The sequence below is a fragment of the Nicotiana tabacum genome, chromosome 16, assembly GCF_000715075.1.
Source record: "Nicotiana tabacum cultivar K326 chromosome 16, ASM71507v2, whole genome shotgun sequence".
NCBI classification, from domain to species: domain Eukaryota; kingdom Viridiplantae; phylum Streptophyta; class Magnoliopsida; order Solanales; family Solanaceae; genus Nicotiana; species Nicotiana tabacum.
In genome coordinates, this window is record NC_134095.1 from 11,872,364 (window position 1) to 11,889,054 (window position 16,691).

The 16,691-nt window shown below is 35.6% G+C and overlaps 1 protein-coding gene across 3 annotated transcripts; it reads right to left on the bottom strand.

Moving 5' to 3' along the window:
• Positions 1-8,298: 8,298 nt before the first annotated feature.
• On the bottom strand, positions 8,299-11,003 carry LOC107794357 (cold-regulated protein 27). 3 transcript variants are annotated; one of them, XM_075232596.1, is made up of 5 exons: positions 10,737-11,003; positions 9,555-9,743; positions 9,201-9,438; positions 8,999-9,114; positions 8,299-8,919 (listed from the first exon to the last, which is right to left on the bottom strand). In XM_075232596.1, the coding sequence occupies exons 1-5, from the start codon at positions 10,812-10,814 to the stop codon at positions 8,833-8,835; spliced, it is 708 nt and encodes a 235-aa protein (XP_075088697.1). In that variant the 5' UTR covers positions 10,815-11,003; the 3' UTR covers positions 8,299-8,832. The 3 variants fall into 3 exon arrangements, with proteins under 3 accessions (XP_075088697.1, XP_016472324.1, XP_016472323.1); XM_016616838.2 differs by having other exon boundaries at positions 8,299-8,901; positions 9,016-9,114; positions 10,737-11,002; XM_016616837.2 differs by having other exon boundaries at positions 8,299-8,901; positions 10,737-11,001.
• Positions 11,004-16,691: the final 5,688 nt, after the last annotated feature.

Consider the following 16,691-nt stretch of genomic DNA (forward strand, 5'->3'; position numbering starts at 1 on the left):
AGAATCCTGCTGATATGCTGACAAAGGTGGTGACTGCGGTCAAGTTTCAACATTGTTTGGATTTGATCAACATTGTTGAACACTGAAGATTGAAGATGAAGACACAACCAAAATTTGTTATTGAGAGAGAATTGAAAATGTGGAATTTTGCCAAGGTGGAGATTTGTTGAAGTTTGGCAAAATGCCAAAGTCCCACATTGGTTGGGAGTTAAGTTTGGGGGGATTTTTCCCCTATAAAAGAAGGCCTAATGTTTAGGATTGAAAAACACCTCTCATTTGCCTTCTCATCTGTTTAAGGCATTTGTATCTTCTCTCTTTAGTATTATTTCACTTGTATTTTTGGAGTGGAATAAAATATTTGGTTGTGTCCGAGGAGTAGGCAAAATTAGCCGAACCTCGTAAATTCTGGTGTTCCCTTTATTATTGCTTTATTGTCTTATTTATTATTTGGTGGTTGTCATAATTTTTGGTATAGTAGTTGTGACTTATTCACACTCTATACATTTGGCTTCCGCAACACACCTGTCAAACTTTTCATCTTTATTGGATCCTATAAATAACAAATCCTATACGAAGGAGAAAATTTTTTGTGCAAAAATTGTAGAAGATTAGGTCACGATCTCATCAAGTGTGAATATTCAAAATTGCAAGCTACCAAGTCCAACTCACAAAAAGACGTTCGAGCCTCCAGTGCACGGGACATAGACAAAGGGGATTGGAAGACAGTATCCTTTACCAAAAGGAAGGTGTTCAATACACGTTCAAAATCACCAACCAACCCTGCTACAACAGGTATAAATGTAAAAATATTTGATGCTGGCACAGGTAAGTATTTTAATACCCAAAAACTTAGGTACATTGAAAAAACCTGCTATTATTCCTTACTCTGATAAAAAAAATGCTCCTTCCAAACCTGTTAATCCAACCAAACAGACATAGATATGTCTAACAAATTTGGCCACCTTGTAGACTTACACATAGTTTGTGATGAAACCACTGTTTCAGTAACAAATGGTTTAAATGACAACCAATTCGTGCAAACGGAGATAAACACCTTCAAAAGATAATTCCTTACACGTGAGCCAACTAGAGAAACATTGGAAATTGGAACTCAATCATTGGAACAAAAATTATTAAACCAAAATGTTACTACCAACTCTTCTAATATTAAAAAACTAATTTCTCCTACTAACTTATCCAGCATACTTCTTAACAATACTAGCAACAACCCAAACCATAATGAGTCCAAAAAATACTTGGCCATGCATATACAAACCCACTGCCAAATGGAAGAAAAAATTCAACATGTGGCAAAAGATAAATCTATTAATGATCTCCTTAAAATCCATACGCTACTCCACTCATCTTCCATGCAAATTGATCCTACTAAGGATAATAGTAATCCTATAACCTCATCATCATCACCTACTATCAAAAACCAAAATATAGACTCCATTATCACTAAAAATGCCAAGACTATCATTCACTGCGAGACGGAGATTCGGATTAGTCCATATCCTTCATCAACAATGGAATCAAACAATGGACAATCTTCCACCACTCCCGCCTCACCTACCAAATCAACCACTCTTCTTCACATATCCCTCTCAACCACAGAATTACCAACCAACATCATGGTTAGAAGTGGGGCTTCTGGGCCATGCCATCACCTTTAACATCCAAATCAATGGACAAGAAATGGTGATAATAATCCAAAAAATACGTTATCTGGCCCAACTTATCTCGGAGGGAAAGCATCTAGCCATGAACAATTACACAAACCAAATGTGATCAACAACATACTCAATCCCTTAGCCCCCAATATGAACCACAAACTGATACAAACTATGCAATCTCAGTGGAATATCCCACAAGTTACCAACCAACACTTTCTAATGAACCTACCAATAAACCTCCCCTTCTTTTCACCGGAGGAGAACACGACCCTAAACCCAATATTTATGGTCTGGAACATGCATGCAAATAAGGAAGAAGCATATCCAGTGAACAACAGCCCAATCAACATGCACCCCGATGCCATACACAACGCACAAGAACCAAATCAGAATCTAATAGGGGAAAAGGAAGAACTCCCACAACAAGGTATGGAATCGATTGTGGAGATTTCAAGCCTAAACGAAGTAAAAATACTTCTCTTCCTAGATCTGTGGAGCAAGAAGTACATCTTCAGATGCCCCAGCATGATGTACAAAGGCTCAATGCACATACGACCTCCACAAGATCCAACTGCAAGGAAATAAGCAGTGGTACTAGTGCCATCAAGGAGAAGAAACCACAACTTTGTGGAATTAGAAGTCAACACCAACCAGCATCAACCAACAAAAATGAATAGGCTCACTAGTATAATTTTCTGGAATGTAAGGGGAGCAAGAAATGATGATTTCCGTAGGAATTTCAGGGAACTCATCGATACTTATAGACCATGCATGGTAGCCTTACTAGAAACCAGGATGACAACCCATGCAACATTACTCAATAATTTTAATTTCTCGGAGTTAATAGAGGTACCAATAGAGGGTCAAGCAGGTGATATGGCTATCCTCTATAATCATAACCTCATTATGTGCATCACTTTACTAGAAGAGGACAAGAAATCCATTCAATGCTTCAGGTACGACCTACCAAATCTCAATGGCTATTTAGTTCGATATATGCCAGCACTAAGTCTAACTATAGGGATACAATGTGGGAGAACCGTATTTCCATCTCTAAAAACTACAAGGGGTCTTAGATGATAGGTGGAGATTTTAATGATATTTTTAATAGTAGTAAAAAGATAGGAGGTAGACCTATGAAATTAGCTAGATCATCCAAAATTTGGAACTACGTTAATAAGTGTAACCTTATTGATATAGGTTTTAAGGGATGCAAGTTTACATGGTCTAACCATAGGAGAAGAAAAAAAGGCCTTATTATAGAAAGACTTGATCGAGTTTTTGCCAATGAAAAATGGCTACAAACATTCCCAAAATGCCACAGTCAGCCACCTTCCTAAAACATACTCCGACCATAACCCTATACTAGTTAAACTAATTAACCCTTACAACAATTCTAACTGGCCCTTTAGGTTGAAAAATATTTGATGTACCTATCCTGAATTCCCCAGTATGGTAGCCGCAAACTGGATCAATAAAGATCTCCTAGACGCTACAAATGCTTTCATAAAAAATATTATAGTACGGGGGAAATCAACTTTTGGAAGCATTTTCAAAAATAAAAAAAGGATCCTAGCACGACTAGTAGGTATCCAAAATTCCATTAATTATGGACATAACCATTTCTTACAAAGATCTAGAACAATCCCTAACAAATGAAGACGATTGTATCCTGAAATTTGAAGATTACTAGAAACTTAAATCTCGTATTAACTGGCTTAACGGTGGGATGCAAACACCAATTTTTTCCATATATTAACATCCAATAGGAAAAGACAAAACCATATCAGCATTTTTAAAAATGCTCAAGGTAATTGGATCGACAACCAAAAAGATTTTCCAGCTTATACACATGGCTATTTCAATGTCGTGTCACTACAAACCACTCTTTAACAAATTGGACTAATATTAGACTAAGTACCACTAGCTTTGACAACATAGACCTATAAGCCCTATAGTCACCTGGACCAGATGGTTTGCACCCTTTTTTATCAGAAATATTGGCATATTGTATGTAATTCAGTCCGAACCTTCTGCCACAAAGTATTCTCTGAAAACATAATCCCCGCTGAAATAAATACCACATACTTGTATCTAATCCCAAAATTTCCCAAAGCAAATAATCTAAATAACTTCCGACCAATAGGCCTGTGCAGTACTATTTATAAAATTATCACTAAAATAGTTATAAATAGATTAAAACCTTTCCTAGACAAACTAATTAGTCAACTCCAATCAAGTTTCATTAAAAATAGAAGAGCTAGTGATAATACTATTATTATTCAGGACGTCATTAACCATTTTTAAAAAAATAGTGGAAAGGTTGGAAATATGTTAGTTAAAATCGATTTAGAAAAAGCTTTCAACAAATTGGAATAGTCCTTTATCTACCGAACATTATTATACTTTAAGTTCCCTACCAAGATATCAAAGCTAATAATGGCATTACCACAAGTACTCTAGGAGTCTACCAAATGGGTCAAAAATAAACTACTTCTCCCCTAGTAGAGGTATCAAGCAAGGTGAACCAATGTCACTATATCTTTTTATACTATCTATGAAAATGTTATCTAGGTATATAAACCACCAAGTTGACATCACGTAATGGAATACCATAAGTCCCAAAGGGCCTCCCTTGTCACATTTATTCTTTGTAGATGACCTAGTTCTAATGGGGAAAACAAATAGTAAAACATGCTCCACGATCCGTAAAGGTCTTGACTTTTTTAGTGAAATATCTGGGCAAAATATCAATTACAATAAATCTAGAATTATTTTCTCCAAAAATTGTACTAAAGACTGTATTGCTAACATCTCCATTGGCTTAGGTATCAAAAGTAATACTTCCTTTGGGAAATACTTAGGTTTTCCGATAATTAATGAGAATCATACACATAATGACTACCAACACATCATTGATAACATGAGTGCTAGACTTTCAGGCTGAAAAATAAATTGTATGGACTTAGCAGGGAGAGCCACTCTCATTTCATCCACCCTATCAAGCCTTCCAACCGATTACATGCAATATGCTCTCCTACCCTAAAAATACTCAAAACAATTGATAAAATACAAAGGAATTTCCAATGGGGTTACTAACACTAAAAAGAAATTACATCTTCTTAGTTGGGATATGGTCACTAATAAAAAGGATTATAATTGATTGGGTATAAAAAAAAGATAAAACAAAAAACTTAGCCCTACTAGCTGAACTAGCATGGAGATTAACAAATAATCCACTAAACCTTTGGGCTAACGTTATCATCAACAAATATGGTAACCACTCTAAATTCAACACTTCCTTTATCTTGAAGAGCATTATAATAGGCTGGTCAATCTGCCAACAAGGATTAGCATGGTCTATCCACCAAAGTTCTTCCCTAAACATTTGGGAAACTAAGTGGATTCCCAACTGTAATAATCTTAGGAGTTATGTCAGGGGGCCCCTCAACAAACATGAAGTTGAACTAACAGTTATGAATATTTTTTCTAACAACATGTGGGACTTGGGAAAAATATCCTTAAATATTCATACTGATATACAAGAAAAGATTATATCCATCTTTATTGACCCGAGAGCTAAGAAGGATACCTTAACATGGGATATGAACAATAAAGGCACCTTCACAACAATTTCGTGCTATGACCTCATTGACAAAAAACCCTCTACACAAAATAATTTTAATTGGATCTGGAAACTTAATTGTTCTAACAAAATCAAATACTTCATGTGGCTTTATCACCATAATAGATTACCTTGCAGATATCATCTGGCACGTATAGGAATGAATATTAACAATCTGTGTATAATTTGCCGAAAGGATACTGAAGATATTAACCATATATTTATGAAATGCTTCATGGCAAAAAACTTGTGGCAACAATTAGGTATAGTAATTAATTGCCCAAACAACATTAACTGGCTAAACTACCTTAAAGAATTAGCTCCAATCATATCCAATAACCACATCTCTTGGTCTAACATATTCCCATTCGTCATTTGAAATATCTGGCTAAATAGAAACAACAATAACATAAATAACACATCAAAAGAATTATCTATAACCTTTATATTAAATCAAGTCATCTAATACAAACTATTAACTGGCCGTGAGATTAATCTAGATAGACAGGTTCACGTAAAATTTGGTTGGTTAGCACCACGTAGAGGTTGGTATAGATTAAATATAGACGGGGCCTTCAAAGAGAGGGGTACACATGGATGAGTAGGTGGAGTATTTAGAAACTCTAGTGGGGATTGGGTCCTAGGATTTCAAATGAAATCTTATGCAAATTCACCCATCCAAATCGAATTACAAGCCCTCTATCAAGGACTATATCTTGCTCATGAAATGAAGCTGCAACCGTTAGAAGTGGAAACAGACGCCATACAGGTAATTATTTATATTAACAACGACTGCATAACTTATGACTATCATTAATTCATGCAGGTTGTTAATCTCTAGAATGGATACGGTAGTGATCCAGCATAACTTCCGTCAAGGCAATGAAGTGGCTCACCTTTTGGCAAAGCATGCTTCCATGCTTCCTAGTATCAATAAACTCTGTCGTCTAGTTAATCCTCCAACTTACGTCATGACCAGAATGCTGGCGAACAAAGTGGGAGATGTTCATGTTAAAACTGTTTCTATACATGGTTGTAGGCACCTAGCAAACTTGATAACCAGCATGCTATGCATGGGTTATCCTCCTTTTGTAATGATCCACAGGATCAAAACTATTGTAGTTTGTAATTTCCTATGAAATAAATTCCTAGTTTATCAACCAAAAAAAAAAAAAAGATTCAAACGTGTGAAACGCGGCTAGAAGTAGGCGTGAGGAGCTCTAATTAGAGTTAATTTTAGGAATGTTCATATAATTAAGGAATTAATAAAACTAGAGGGTGTAAAAGAGAAAACATATTAATTATTCTTAGGCCTAAATGTAAATTGCTGAATATTCATCAACTCTGCGCCGAAGTAACAACTAAGCTGCCACGTATTATGATAAGTAAGCACATCGAATCCGAAACTTTTTTGATGCTTATTTGGACAAAAAGCATATACCCAGGCAATTTGCAGTATTATACTGTGAATTATTATAAAAAAAAAATTACTTAATTCGCAGTACAATACTGCGAATTAGTAAAAAAAAATTTTTTTTACCTAAATGGCACAATCTTCCACCTCTTTATTGGGAACGTATTCATTATTGGGAACTGTTCCCAATATGGTATAGTTAGTTATTATACAATTGACTGTCCCAAAGTTCCCAATATTGTATAGTTAGTACATTATACAATTGACTGTTCCGTTAAAAATATTTATATTTGATAGTTTGTATATATATATATATATTATTAATTTGTCGGCTATTTTTTCTTGGTAGGTAGTTATACAGTAAAAAAATCCCAAAAATAGGGGGGTCACCCTTTCACCATATTTTATAAAAATAAAAATGGAAACAATCAAAGTCTAGATTTTGACTAAAAAAATAATAATAGATGTTCTCCAAAACTCATTAGAAATTTACTCACAAAATTATTTTTCCTACTTTCCTCAAACCAAATCTATTTCAAATCTTATCCCATTAACATGAGCATTACTGTGAAAGGATAATACCTTTTAAACTCATATTATAATCTTCCCTCTAAGTCATATATAATAATGGGGAAGATCCTTTTTTTCCTTTTCAAATCTTAAGCTTTCAGGTTTACTACTCTATCATTTCTTCCTTTTAAGGAACTCGCAATACAGAAATGGTGGGGCCAAGTTAATAAAGAAATCGCAGTACAGTACTGCGATTAAGTTAGGTAAATTTTATTTTTTTTAGTAATTCGCAGTATTGTACTGCGAATTAGGTAAAAAGATTTTTTTTTTTAATAATTCGCAGTATTATGTAACTTTTTTTTAACATTAAAAATGTGTTTTTTGTCCAAAAAAGCATCAAAAAAGTTTCGGACTCTAAGCACATCGACACGTAATCAACACATAGTTATATTCAACTTAAACACTTTTGTCTCTGCTAATAAACTTCAGCTTCCAGTTTAAATGGAGTAAAAATGGAGAAATATTTGTTAAATGACTGTAAGAAATGGGAGAAAATGTGGCGGTGATTAGACGTATACTGTTCATTGGTAAGAATTTGTTGTATTGTTGACATGATTATATTGTAGCCTATTGGGTAAGTTTATCTTATGTGGCAGCTTATTGCAATTCTCTGAGCTGCTGAGATGATGAATTTCCAACGATTATAAAAATATAGGAGAAAAAAATTATTTTTGTGTTTAGTTTCACGACTTTACTGTAATAGTATTTTAGCTTGATAACCATTCTTAACATCAACCTGCATTTTTCATGAACCTGACTATTGTAGCTCCATTTTTCAAACTTGTTCAAAATATTCTTTTCTTGAACCGAGGGCCTATCGGCAACCTCTCTAGCTCACACAAGGTAAGAGTAAAGACAACATACATTGTATCCCGACGTGTAAAATCCCACTGGGTATGTTGTTGCTGTTGACTATTGTAGCTAGAAGAACCAGGCAAAGCATGTAAGAGCATCAACAAGATATAGCAAGTTAGCAACAAGGCTTTGACTTAATTTAGAACCAATTAACAGAGTCAAACAAACAATAAGCTCTGCTTTAATATTCTTGCAATGCTATATCAATCAAAGTGGTCAATGAGAAATTGAGAAGTAATAAATGTTTCAAACATTTTTTCCCAAAATCTGTACAAGGATTATAGAGATTCTACGGCTACTATTGCCAACATCTAGATAAAAATAAACAAATAAAGACCACCTGAACACTAGCCTTCAGGCACAAAATAGCAAAATGTTGATCAACCTATTGCAACGCTTTGAAACGCGATGCCTAGCCTGCTAGCCACCTGGTAGCCAGCTTGTTCTTCAGGTAAAAGTTGGAACCTAAATAATTCTAAAGAGGCCAATGGCAGACATTCTTGATGTAACTATTAAAGAAAAGCACATCTCAATTCAATCCCAACCAACAAAATGCTTTCAGAATCACTTTAACAGTATTATTCATTAATACTCCTAAAGTCCGAAAATAGGGAAATGCTCTTCTTTCAAGTTCCATTCGTCATTCTTGGTTAGAGAGGTTAGTGTCATCACAGTCTCTGAAAGTCAAAGACTTACTCCGTTGAATCCAGAAGATCCGCAATATGATCATCAGTCATTGAGAACGCGTGAGATGGAACTACCTGAATGATCCGTTTAAGCTATGATTAGTCGATAAATAATGTTGTATAATGTCACCGAGTAATTTAGAACTTCAAATTAGCTGGTCCAACTCATTACTTGATCGCTGCTCGTACCAGCACGTAATGAAATTTTTGTCCGCTTTGTGCTGTGCTCCCTGCTGCTAGAGTTTCCTTCTTCGATATCTTCATCAACAAAGTTTTGATCCATGACCTCTGAAATGATACAAGAATAATATTAATGACTTGACAAAGAGAGCGGAGAATTAATCACATGTGCTGGGGTTGAAAATCTCAGCTACCTGTAACATAATTTTTACGGGACGAACCAAAGTCAGATGCAGGCGATTGATTCTGTTTCACTAAGGTAGTGTTCCCCTGGAGATTTGAATTTACTCTCATTTGATGTGTGCCTTGAGATTTGTAATGTTTAATCCAGGGGCTTGCTAATACGGTACCAGATTCATTTGTTTTATTTAGCTGTGGCTCGTCTTTCCCGAAGTCAATTTTGGTCCAACAACCATCTTGAAACACCTTATACTGATACAGAAAAAAAGGGCATAAACGAGAGGAATGAAATCAGATACTGAGAGCAGCAGAACAAACTAAGAACGAAAAAGCTGATTAAATAGAATTGACATTCAATGAAATCGAACCTGGCCTAAAGGATTGGCATGCTTTTGCCTTGAGGATTTAGACTTTGACAAGTCATTTTGGGAATGCCAACCAACTAAGTCTAGTGAACCATATAATTGGTCGACAAAGGATGCTTCCATTGACTTGAGATACGAACTATGCTTCTCATCGGTCCATTCTATGCTCTTTGGTCGAGGATGCTGAGATTCCTGAAATGAGAAACCGAATACTTAATGAATCATATTTTCCAGCCCAACTTTGCTTGTTAATTTTGTACATTGCCTTCTACAACCAAGGAGGGGGCGTGTACGTCCTTATTTTGAACTCTCAAGAATGATCACATAATGTAATCATGCAATTAGCACTAAAGGCACATATAACATGATAATGAGGGCTGAGATAAATTGGAAAAGCATATGCTTAACATTATTTCTACTCATTCCCATATTCTAAGTGCACAATTAGCATATAATAATATCATTGTCAATTGATAAAAGACAAGGCAATCACACAAGAAAGGCAGGTAGGAGGTAGATTCAGTTTACTTCATGTTTTTTTTATCGGTCTTTCTACATTTCGTAACAATTTAACTTAAAATATCGCCTTTTTACTCTTAGTGAAATCATTTCTAGCAACACAATTTTCTATGATTTGTTTTGGACCATAAGTTTCAAACAAATTTCTTTATTTTTTAAACTTCGTGCCTAGTCCGGAATGGAGGGAGTACTACTTAATATTCATTTTCCTCAATTTAACATGCTTGTATTAAGCGCACAAAATTAACTTTTTACAATCTAGTTATTGTCTCCATTTAACAATTCGATTTGAACTTGATGCAAAATCATGCTTTTATCTGGCCTTACTACAGATATATCAATTGATTAAGCTAACTGATATATCTTTATGGGCACTGTCCATCCAAGGAGGAAAAAAAGAGAATAAAAAGATAAAACATATATTATCCCTAATAAGGGATATAATGCGAAAATAACTAAAATTCATTTTACTGTCCCTGTCTCTAGAAAATGATCTAATTACTAACTAAATAAACCCTTGAATCAAAAAATAGTAAATATCAACTCACCAGATTAACACAATATATACATACAGTTGATAAAAAGACAGAAAACCTACTCATAATAATCACATAAATAAAAACCCAAATTAAAGTTCTTTGAGCTTAGATCAAACAGAAGATATACCTCCATAGCCAAAATATCTTCATGTTCATCAATCTTTCTTGAAATCTTATGACTCATATCTTTTCTTGAAGTTTCCATTATCTGTTATTTGAGGACCCAAAAAAAAAAGAACCTATACCTTAATCTTTTACAAGAGAATTTATTACAGAAAAAAAAATTGCAGTTATTAGTATTTATATTGTGATATTGTGAATGAAATGAGGGGAAAAAAGGGAGGAACTTTTGCTACAAAAAAGAGAGGCTCAGTTGTCACCGCTTTTTACATGTGTCAAACTGAACACGTCAACTTAAAGTATTTCAGAGACGGTCCATGAGATATTTTTTTAAAGTACTAAAATATCAACAGGGTATACATCAACCAGAAAATATCTTTTGTCTTTATTCAATTCCTGGAGTTATTCTCAACTGCCCATACCATAGTAGGGAACCTGTTCTCACTTAAACGACGTAGTTTTACTCCTATCTTTTGACCATGTGATTCCTTCTTTCTTATTTGGTAGGGCGCGTGATACATACGGAGACACCTAAAGTTGGTACTATCTTTCACTTAGACACTTAAACTAGACCTCTTTCCAATTAGACATGTTTCCTAGGCAATTCTCATACCAATAAGACACGTTTTTTGCTGGCTTATTAATTAATCAAGCGCGTGTTCTGCAATCTCCGTCTACGTGGCAAAAGTAGCCATTATAAATCGTGTCACATCATTTTATTTGTCCACCTCAGCTATATAGTGTTATTTCCACTAAAATACAAATAACTAGCCCTAAACAAACGATCTAAACATATTACCAACCCACCCCTCCCCTCCGTCATCTTCCCCAACGACCCCCACCCCTTTCTTTCCATCTCATCTGCAAAACAAAGTACTCCCATAACCATGGCTTGGCTTAATTCTAGGCCACATTGCCAGAAAAAGCACAAAAGTTGGCTCCCCTTTCCAGTGTAGTACTACCATTACCATTTTTCTAGTCTTCCCTAGTTTCCGAGGTAAGTAGCAAGAAGGAAAAATGGGAATCTGGGATTTCATTAATTCCGGCAAAGAAACGGTGAAAGGATACACACCGGATCCGGTGAAGAAGGTGTATAATACTACCTATTATTACAGTGATGCTGCCGTTAGAAAGATCGACGACGTCATTAGAGTTAACGACATACAGGAGCTGGATCAGTACATACCCGATGATGAAGGTCGGGCTAAGATCGTTAGTTTCAGCACAAAATTCATCAAAAATGCTTCCGTTTTTGCCGTCAAAGAAGCAACCAACATCTTCGAAACTTGAACTGATTGTTCGACGAAGAAGACGAACTTAGGTCTTTTGATTTTGCGGTTGTTTGTTTGAATTGATCACTGGGGTTTGGTATTGATGTTGTTTAGAGTTTTCATTTCAAGTTTTAAATCATTTGGTGAAGATTTGAGTGAAATTGGTTCATTTTGGGTTTGCTGAAGCACAATGATATTCTTGGCTTTCACTGGAAAAGTTCAAGCTATTTCCATTCATTTTGCTTCTTCTTCTTCTTCATTTTAGTCTCAGTTCTCTGCTTCTTCTTCATTTCAGTTCTGGCAGCTGGGTTAGGTTTCTTCTTCTTCACTTTATCCTTTTTGTTTTCTTCCAATCACAAATACTCACCTTTTCGTTTTCGGCTGAATTTGAATCTGGTATGGGATTCGAAAGAAGAAGAGGAAAATGAGTCGGAGAAGATGACGGAAAGTGGAGGAGGCAATGGTGGAAATGGTGGTGGACATAAAGAAGAAGAAGGAAATAAAAAAACAAAAAAAAATCTGTTTTTTGGGCTTTTCACGCGCTCATATTGGGTGAAACTCACTTTATGTGCCAACTCAGCAAGAAGTGTTTAATTGGAACAAAGTTCATGTAACGTACGTGCTCAATAGGAACTCTCTTAAGTTCAGGTGTCTAAATGAAAGATCGTGCCAACTTTAAGTGTCTCCGTATGTATTACGCCTATTTGGTAGTATTTAAAAGTCTATGCACCATATGTATATCAACTACATCTCTTTATCCCTGAATGCATTTACTGCTTGAAGAGTCTCTTTCCCTCGTCTCATAGCCCTTCATTCATTGTTCGTACAAAAAATAAAAAATGTCAGATTTACAATTGTTAATTGAAAAATAATTATAGTTTCAGATATAATCAAAATTTAGTTACTTTTTTTATATAAAAATAAAATCTGAACAAAAACATCCTTTAAAATCTGAAAATGTTATGCTGGAATTCGAACTTTGTACATATGAGCTTCCAGTATAATGTGTCAAAATTTTATGTTGTGTTGGAGTTCTAACATAATATGCGAGAAGTTTATATCAAATTATAGAACCTCACCTCAAACAAAGGCCCTCGGAAGAGCCTGAAGTAGAGAAACCTACAAATAAATAAAAGAATACCTGTCAAAAGGGATCGTCAGCGGAGATCGCAATACGAAGTTTTTCAGACATAATCCTCGGCATTAGAGAATTCCAGGGATTTTACTTTTTCTGAAGTGTAGGGCAAACGGGAATCACCAGACAGCTCTTTCGCTCTATAGGGATCGGGGGGGCATAGCACAATTCTTCTTGGAGGAGTGTTGTTTGCCCCCGAAAACAGAGGACTCCTCGGCTCTTTTCAACTCCCTCACTAAGGGCTTCTATTCGAATTTGTGGAAGAGGATTTGATTCTGCAAGCGGTTCAGTACAAACGAAGAAATTTCGAACAAAAGGGTTAGAGCTTAGTCCTATTCCCTACTTTCATTTCTTTTTTGTTATGTTAGCAGAATACTTAATCCTTAGAATTAGAAAGAGAGAAAAAGTACATGACAAAAATATAGAGCTAACCTCAGCAATGGAGGAAGGAAGAGCAAGACTACTAAAAGTACTCGACAGACAAGAGTGCCGACTAAATAGAAAATATTGCAACAACTCCATAATCCAGCATATTAGGTTGAAACTTTCCGTGTGCTAGAGTTCCAACATAATATGCTGGAAGTTTATACGCAAAAGCTATATAATCTCACATATTATACTGGAATTTTTCGTGTTTTAGTAAAATAGTGGCTATTTTTCAATGAGTTGACAAACACTGGCTATTTTTTAATTACCAGTCCAGAAACTGACTAGCCCGTGCTAGTTTCACTTTTTCCTCCACATTGCTTGTACTCTTGGTGCATAATTAAGAACAATGTACAGTTAAATTAACTAAATGGTAATTACAAATATAAAAAGTCACAGTTTTAGCTGCAACTTTATTTTGTGGTGGTACAAGATTTAAATATCACCAAGATTTATTGCAAAAAATCTCTCTATCTTCAAAAGTTTGCATGCACATTTTCCTCCTCAAATATGTGGGATTAAACTGAGTATGTTGTTGTTATTGCTAGCGTCCACCCTTCCACGGGCCTACCCCTACCACCAATATTTAAGAAACTTACAAGTACCTTTCTTTTTTTGGTAATTAAACATTTTCCATTAATCACCAATGTAACTTTACAAAACCACAATTGGTTATACAAAACCACAATTGGCTTTTATCTCAGCCCCCTGTCTCATCTAAAATGCCTATCTACACCTGTACATACATTGATAATCCTTAAGTCCTATGTGCTAGTCTACTTCTATCTCAAAATTTAAGCTTTTGTAGGAGTGTTCTAGTTTGAGTAGAAGCCCTCACATTACAGACATATGCAATAGTTCTAGCTAACTCTTCTACTTCCCTGCTACGTTTCTCAAAGATTCTGAGATTACTCTCATTCCAAATCATGTGTATTGTCTTAGCATATACCATTTTGAAGACAGTTGCATTCCTTGATTTCCCTTTTGCAAAAAGGAAAGGAGGCACAAGATCTCCCTACCTCAACCCTTTAGCTGATGGGAATGGCTCTGAAGGTTCCTTATTTATAATTATAGAGTAGCTCACTGTTTTCACACAAGCTAGCACCCACTGTTGAAACCTACTAGGAAATCCCAGTTCTACCATCACATGCTCTAAAAAAATCCATTCCACAGAGTCATATGCTTTTGTTAGGTCAATTTTGATCATACATCTTGGAGAGAAGTTCTTCCTTGTATATGCCTTAACAAGCTCATGGGATAGAATTATGTTGTCTGTTATTTTCCTCCCAGGAATGAATCCTGCTTGAGCTTCACTTATAACACTAGCAATTACTCTTTGCAATCTATTTAATAGTATTTTAGATATGATCTTATATAGGACAGTGCATCAAGCAATAGGTTTGAATTCCTTTGCTGTTGTTGGGTTACTCACTTTACGGACAAGGGTGATTGCTGTGCAATTTATAGCTGATAGGTTTTTAATGTCTTTGTCTTATGTTTTGATGATCTAACAAACTTACTGATAAGGATCAGATAGGGAACCTGACACACTTGGGCTACACTATAAGTTAACGGAGTCCAGCTAAATGTGAACTACTATAGCTTCAGGAGATAGAAAACCAAACAAGGACCTGATACCCTTGTGGTTCCCTCATAGCAGTACGAAGTCAATTGGACAAAGCTGGAAGCGACGTGACTGCCTGCACTATTTCTCCTGTACTGCACTATTTCCAGTGGCCACTTATTCCTTGACCAACTAAAATGCTTACATTATTTCAAGTGATGTCATCAAGGTGTATCAATAATGAGTTTATATCAAAACATCACTTGAACACTTCAGTTTCTCATTCAAGCCTTTTGCAAAACTGAGAAATTAATTCTCACGAGCTTGAAGAACAATTAAACGCTACTACGGACTAGTTCCTAAAATTAGTATTTTGTTGTCCTTAGTTGAGTTGTAACTTTGATTGTTCTTATTGTATCTCCTAAATTGCTTAGCCAGAAGCATTGATTAGGAACCCTCTTGTAAAATTCTTAAACTCTTTGAGTTTATGTTGTGACTAGGTTTAGTCATAAGTCAAAGTCTTTATAACTAGAGAGTGACAAAGTCGCTTGTGGTAAGAATATCACAAGTTAGTTGAGTTGAATTCTTTGTAATTGAGTCATTACAAAGTGGCTTGTAATAGGTGTTTACAAGTTAGTGAAGTTGAAAACCTACAGGTGTAGGTCGTGGTTTTTGTCCCTTTGAGTTGGGATTTTTCCACGTAAAAATCCCGTGTCTTATTAACTTACTATTTTATTAGCATTCTCAGTACAACCTCATAGAGGACCAGGTACTCTACTGTTTGGTGGACTCATACAAACTAACAATTGGTATCAGAGCAGGTTCCTCCTATCAGGCTAACACCTAGGAAGGATCCTTATGGCTGCTCCACCAAATTTTGAAGAAGGTCAATCTACATACCGACCACCCAGGTTCAATGGACAATACTATGGATGGTGGAAAATAAGAATGCATGGTTTTATTATGGCTGAGGATTCTGAGTAATGGGATGTCATATGTGACGGTCCCTATGTTCCAACAAAGGTACTGGAAGAACTTCCATTTTCAATGCCAAAAACTAGTAAAGAATACACTGACGCAGACAGGAAAGCTGTGGAGAAGAATTTCCGTGCCAAGAAGATTCTGGTATGTGGAATAGGATCTGAAGAATACAATAGAATCTCCACTTATGACACTGCTAAGGAGATATGGGAAGCTTTGCAAACAGCTCATGAGGGAACCACCCAAATAAAACAATCTAAGATCGATTTGCTCACTACTGAGTATGAACTCTTCAGGATGAAAGACGATGAATCTATTCAAGATATGCACACAAGATTCACTTTCATCATAAATGATTACACTCACTTGGTGAAACCATTCCTAGGAATAAGCTAGTGAGGAAAATCCTCAGTATTCTGCCTAGCCCATGGGAAAGCAAGGTGAATGCTATTACTGAATCAAAGGACTTGCAAGAGCTGACCATAGAAGAGCTGGTTGGAAATTTAAAGACCTCGAGATGAAAAGGAAGATAGACAGTGAAAGAAAAGAACCTGGTACTCAAAGATGATATCAATGACTCAATTG

Excerpts from the sequence above, each read along its gene's own strand:
- LOC107794357 (XM_075232596.1), bottom strand. The coding sequence starts at position 10,814 with ATGGAAACTTCAAGAAAAGATATGAGTCATAAGATTTCAAGAAAGATT. Across the intron at positions 9,115-9,200 it reads CCGTAAAAATTATGTTACAG|AGGTCATGGATCAAAACTTT; the intron begins GTAGCTGAGATT and ends GTATCATTTCAG. Across the intron at positions 8,920-8,998 it reads CTGGTACGAGCAGCGATCAA|CTTAAACGGATCATTCAGGT; the intron begins GTAATGAGTTGG and ends GACTAATCATAG.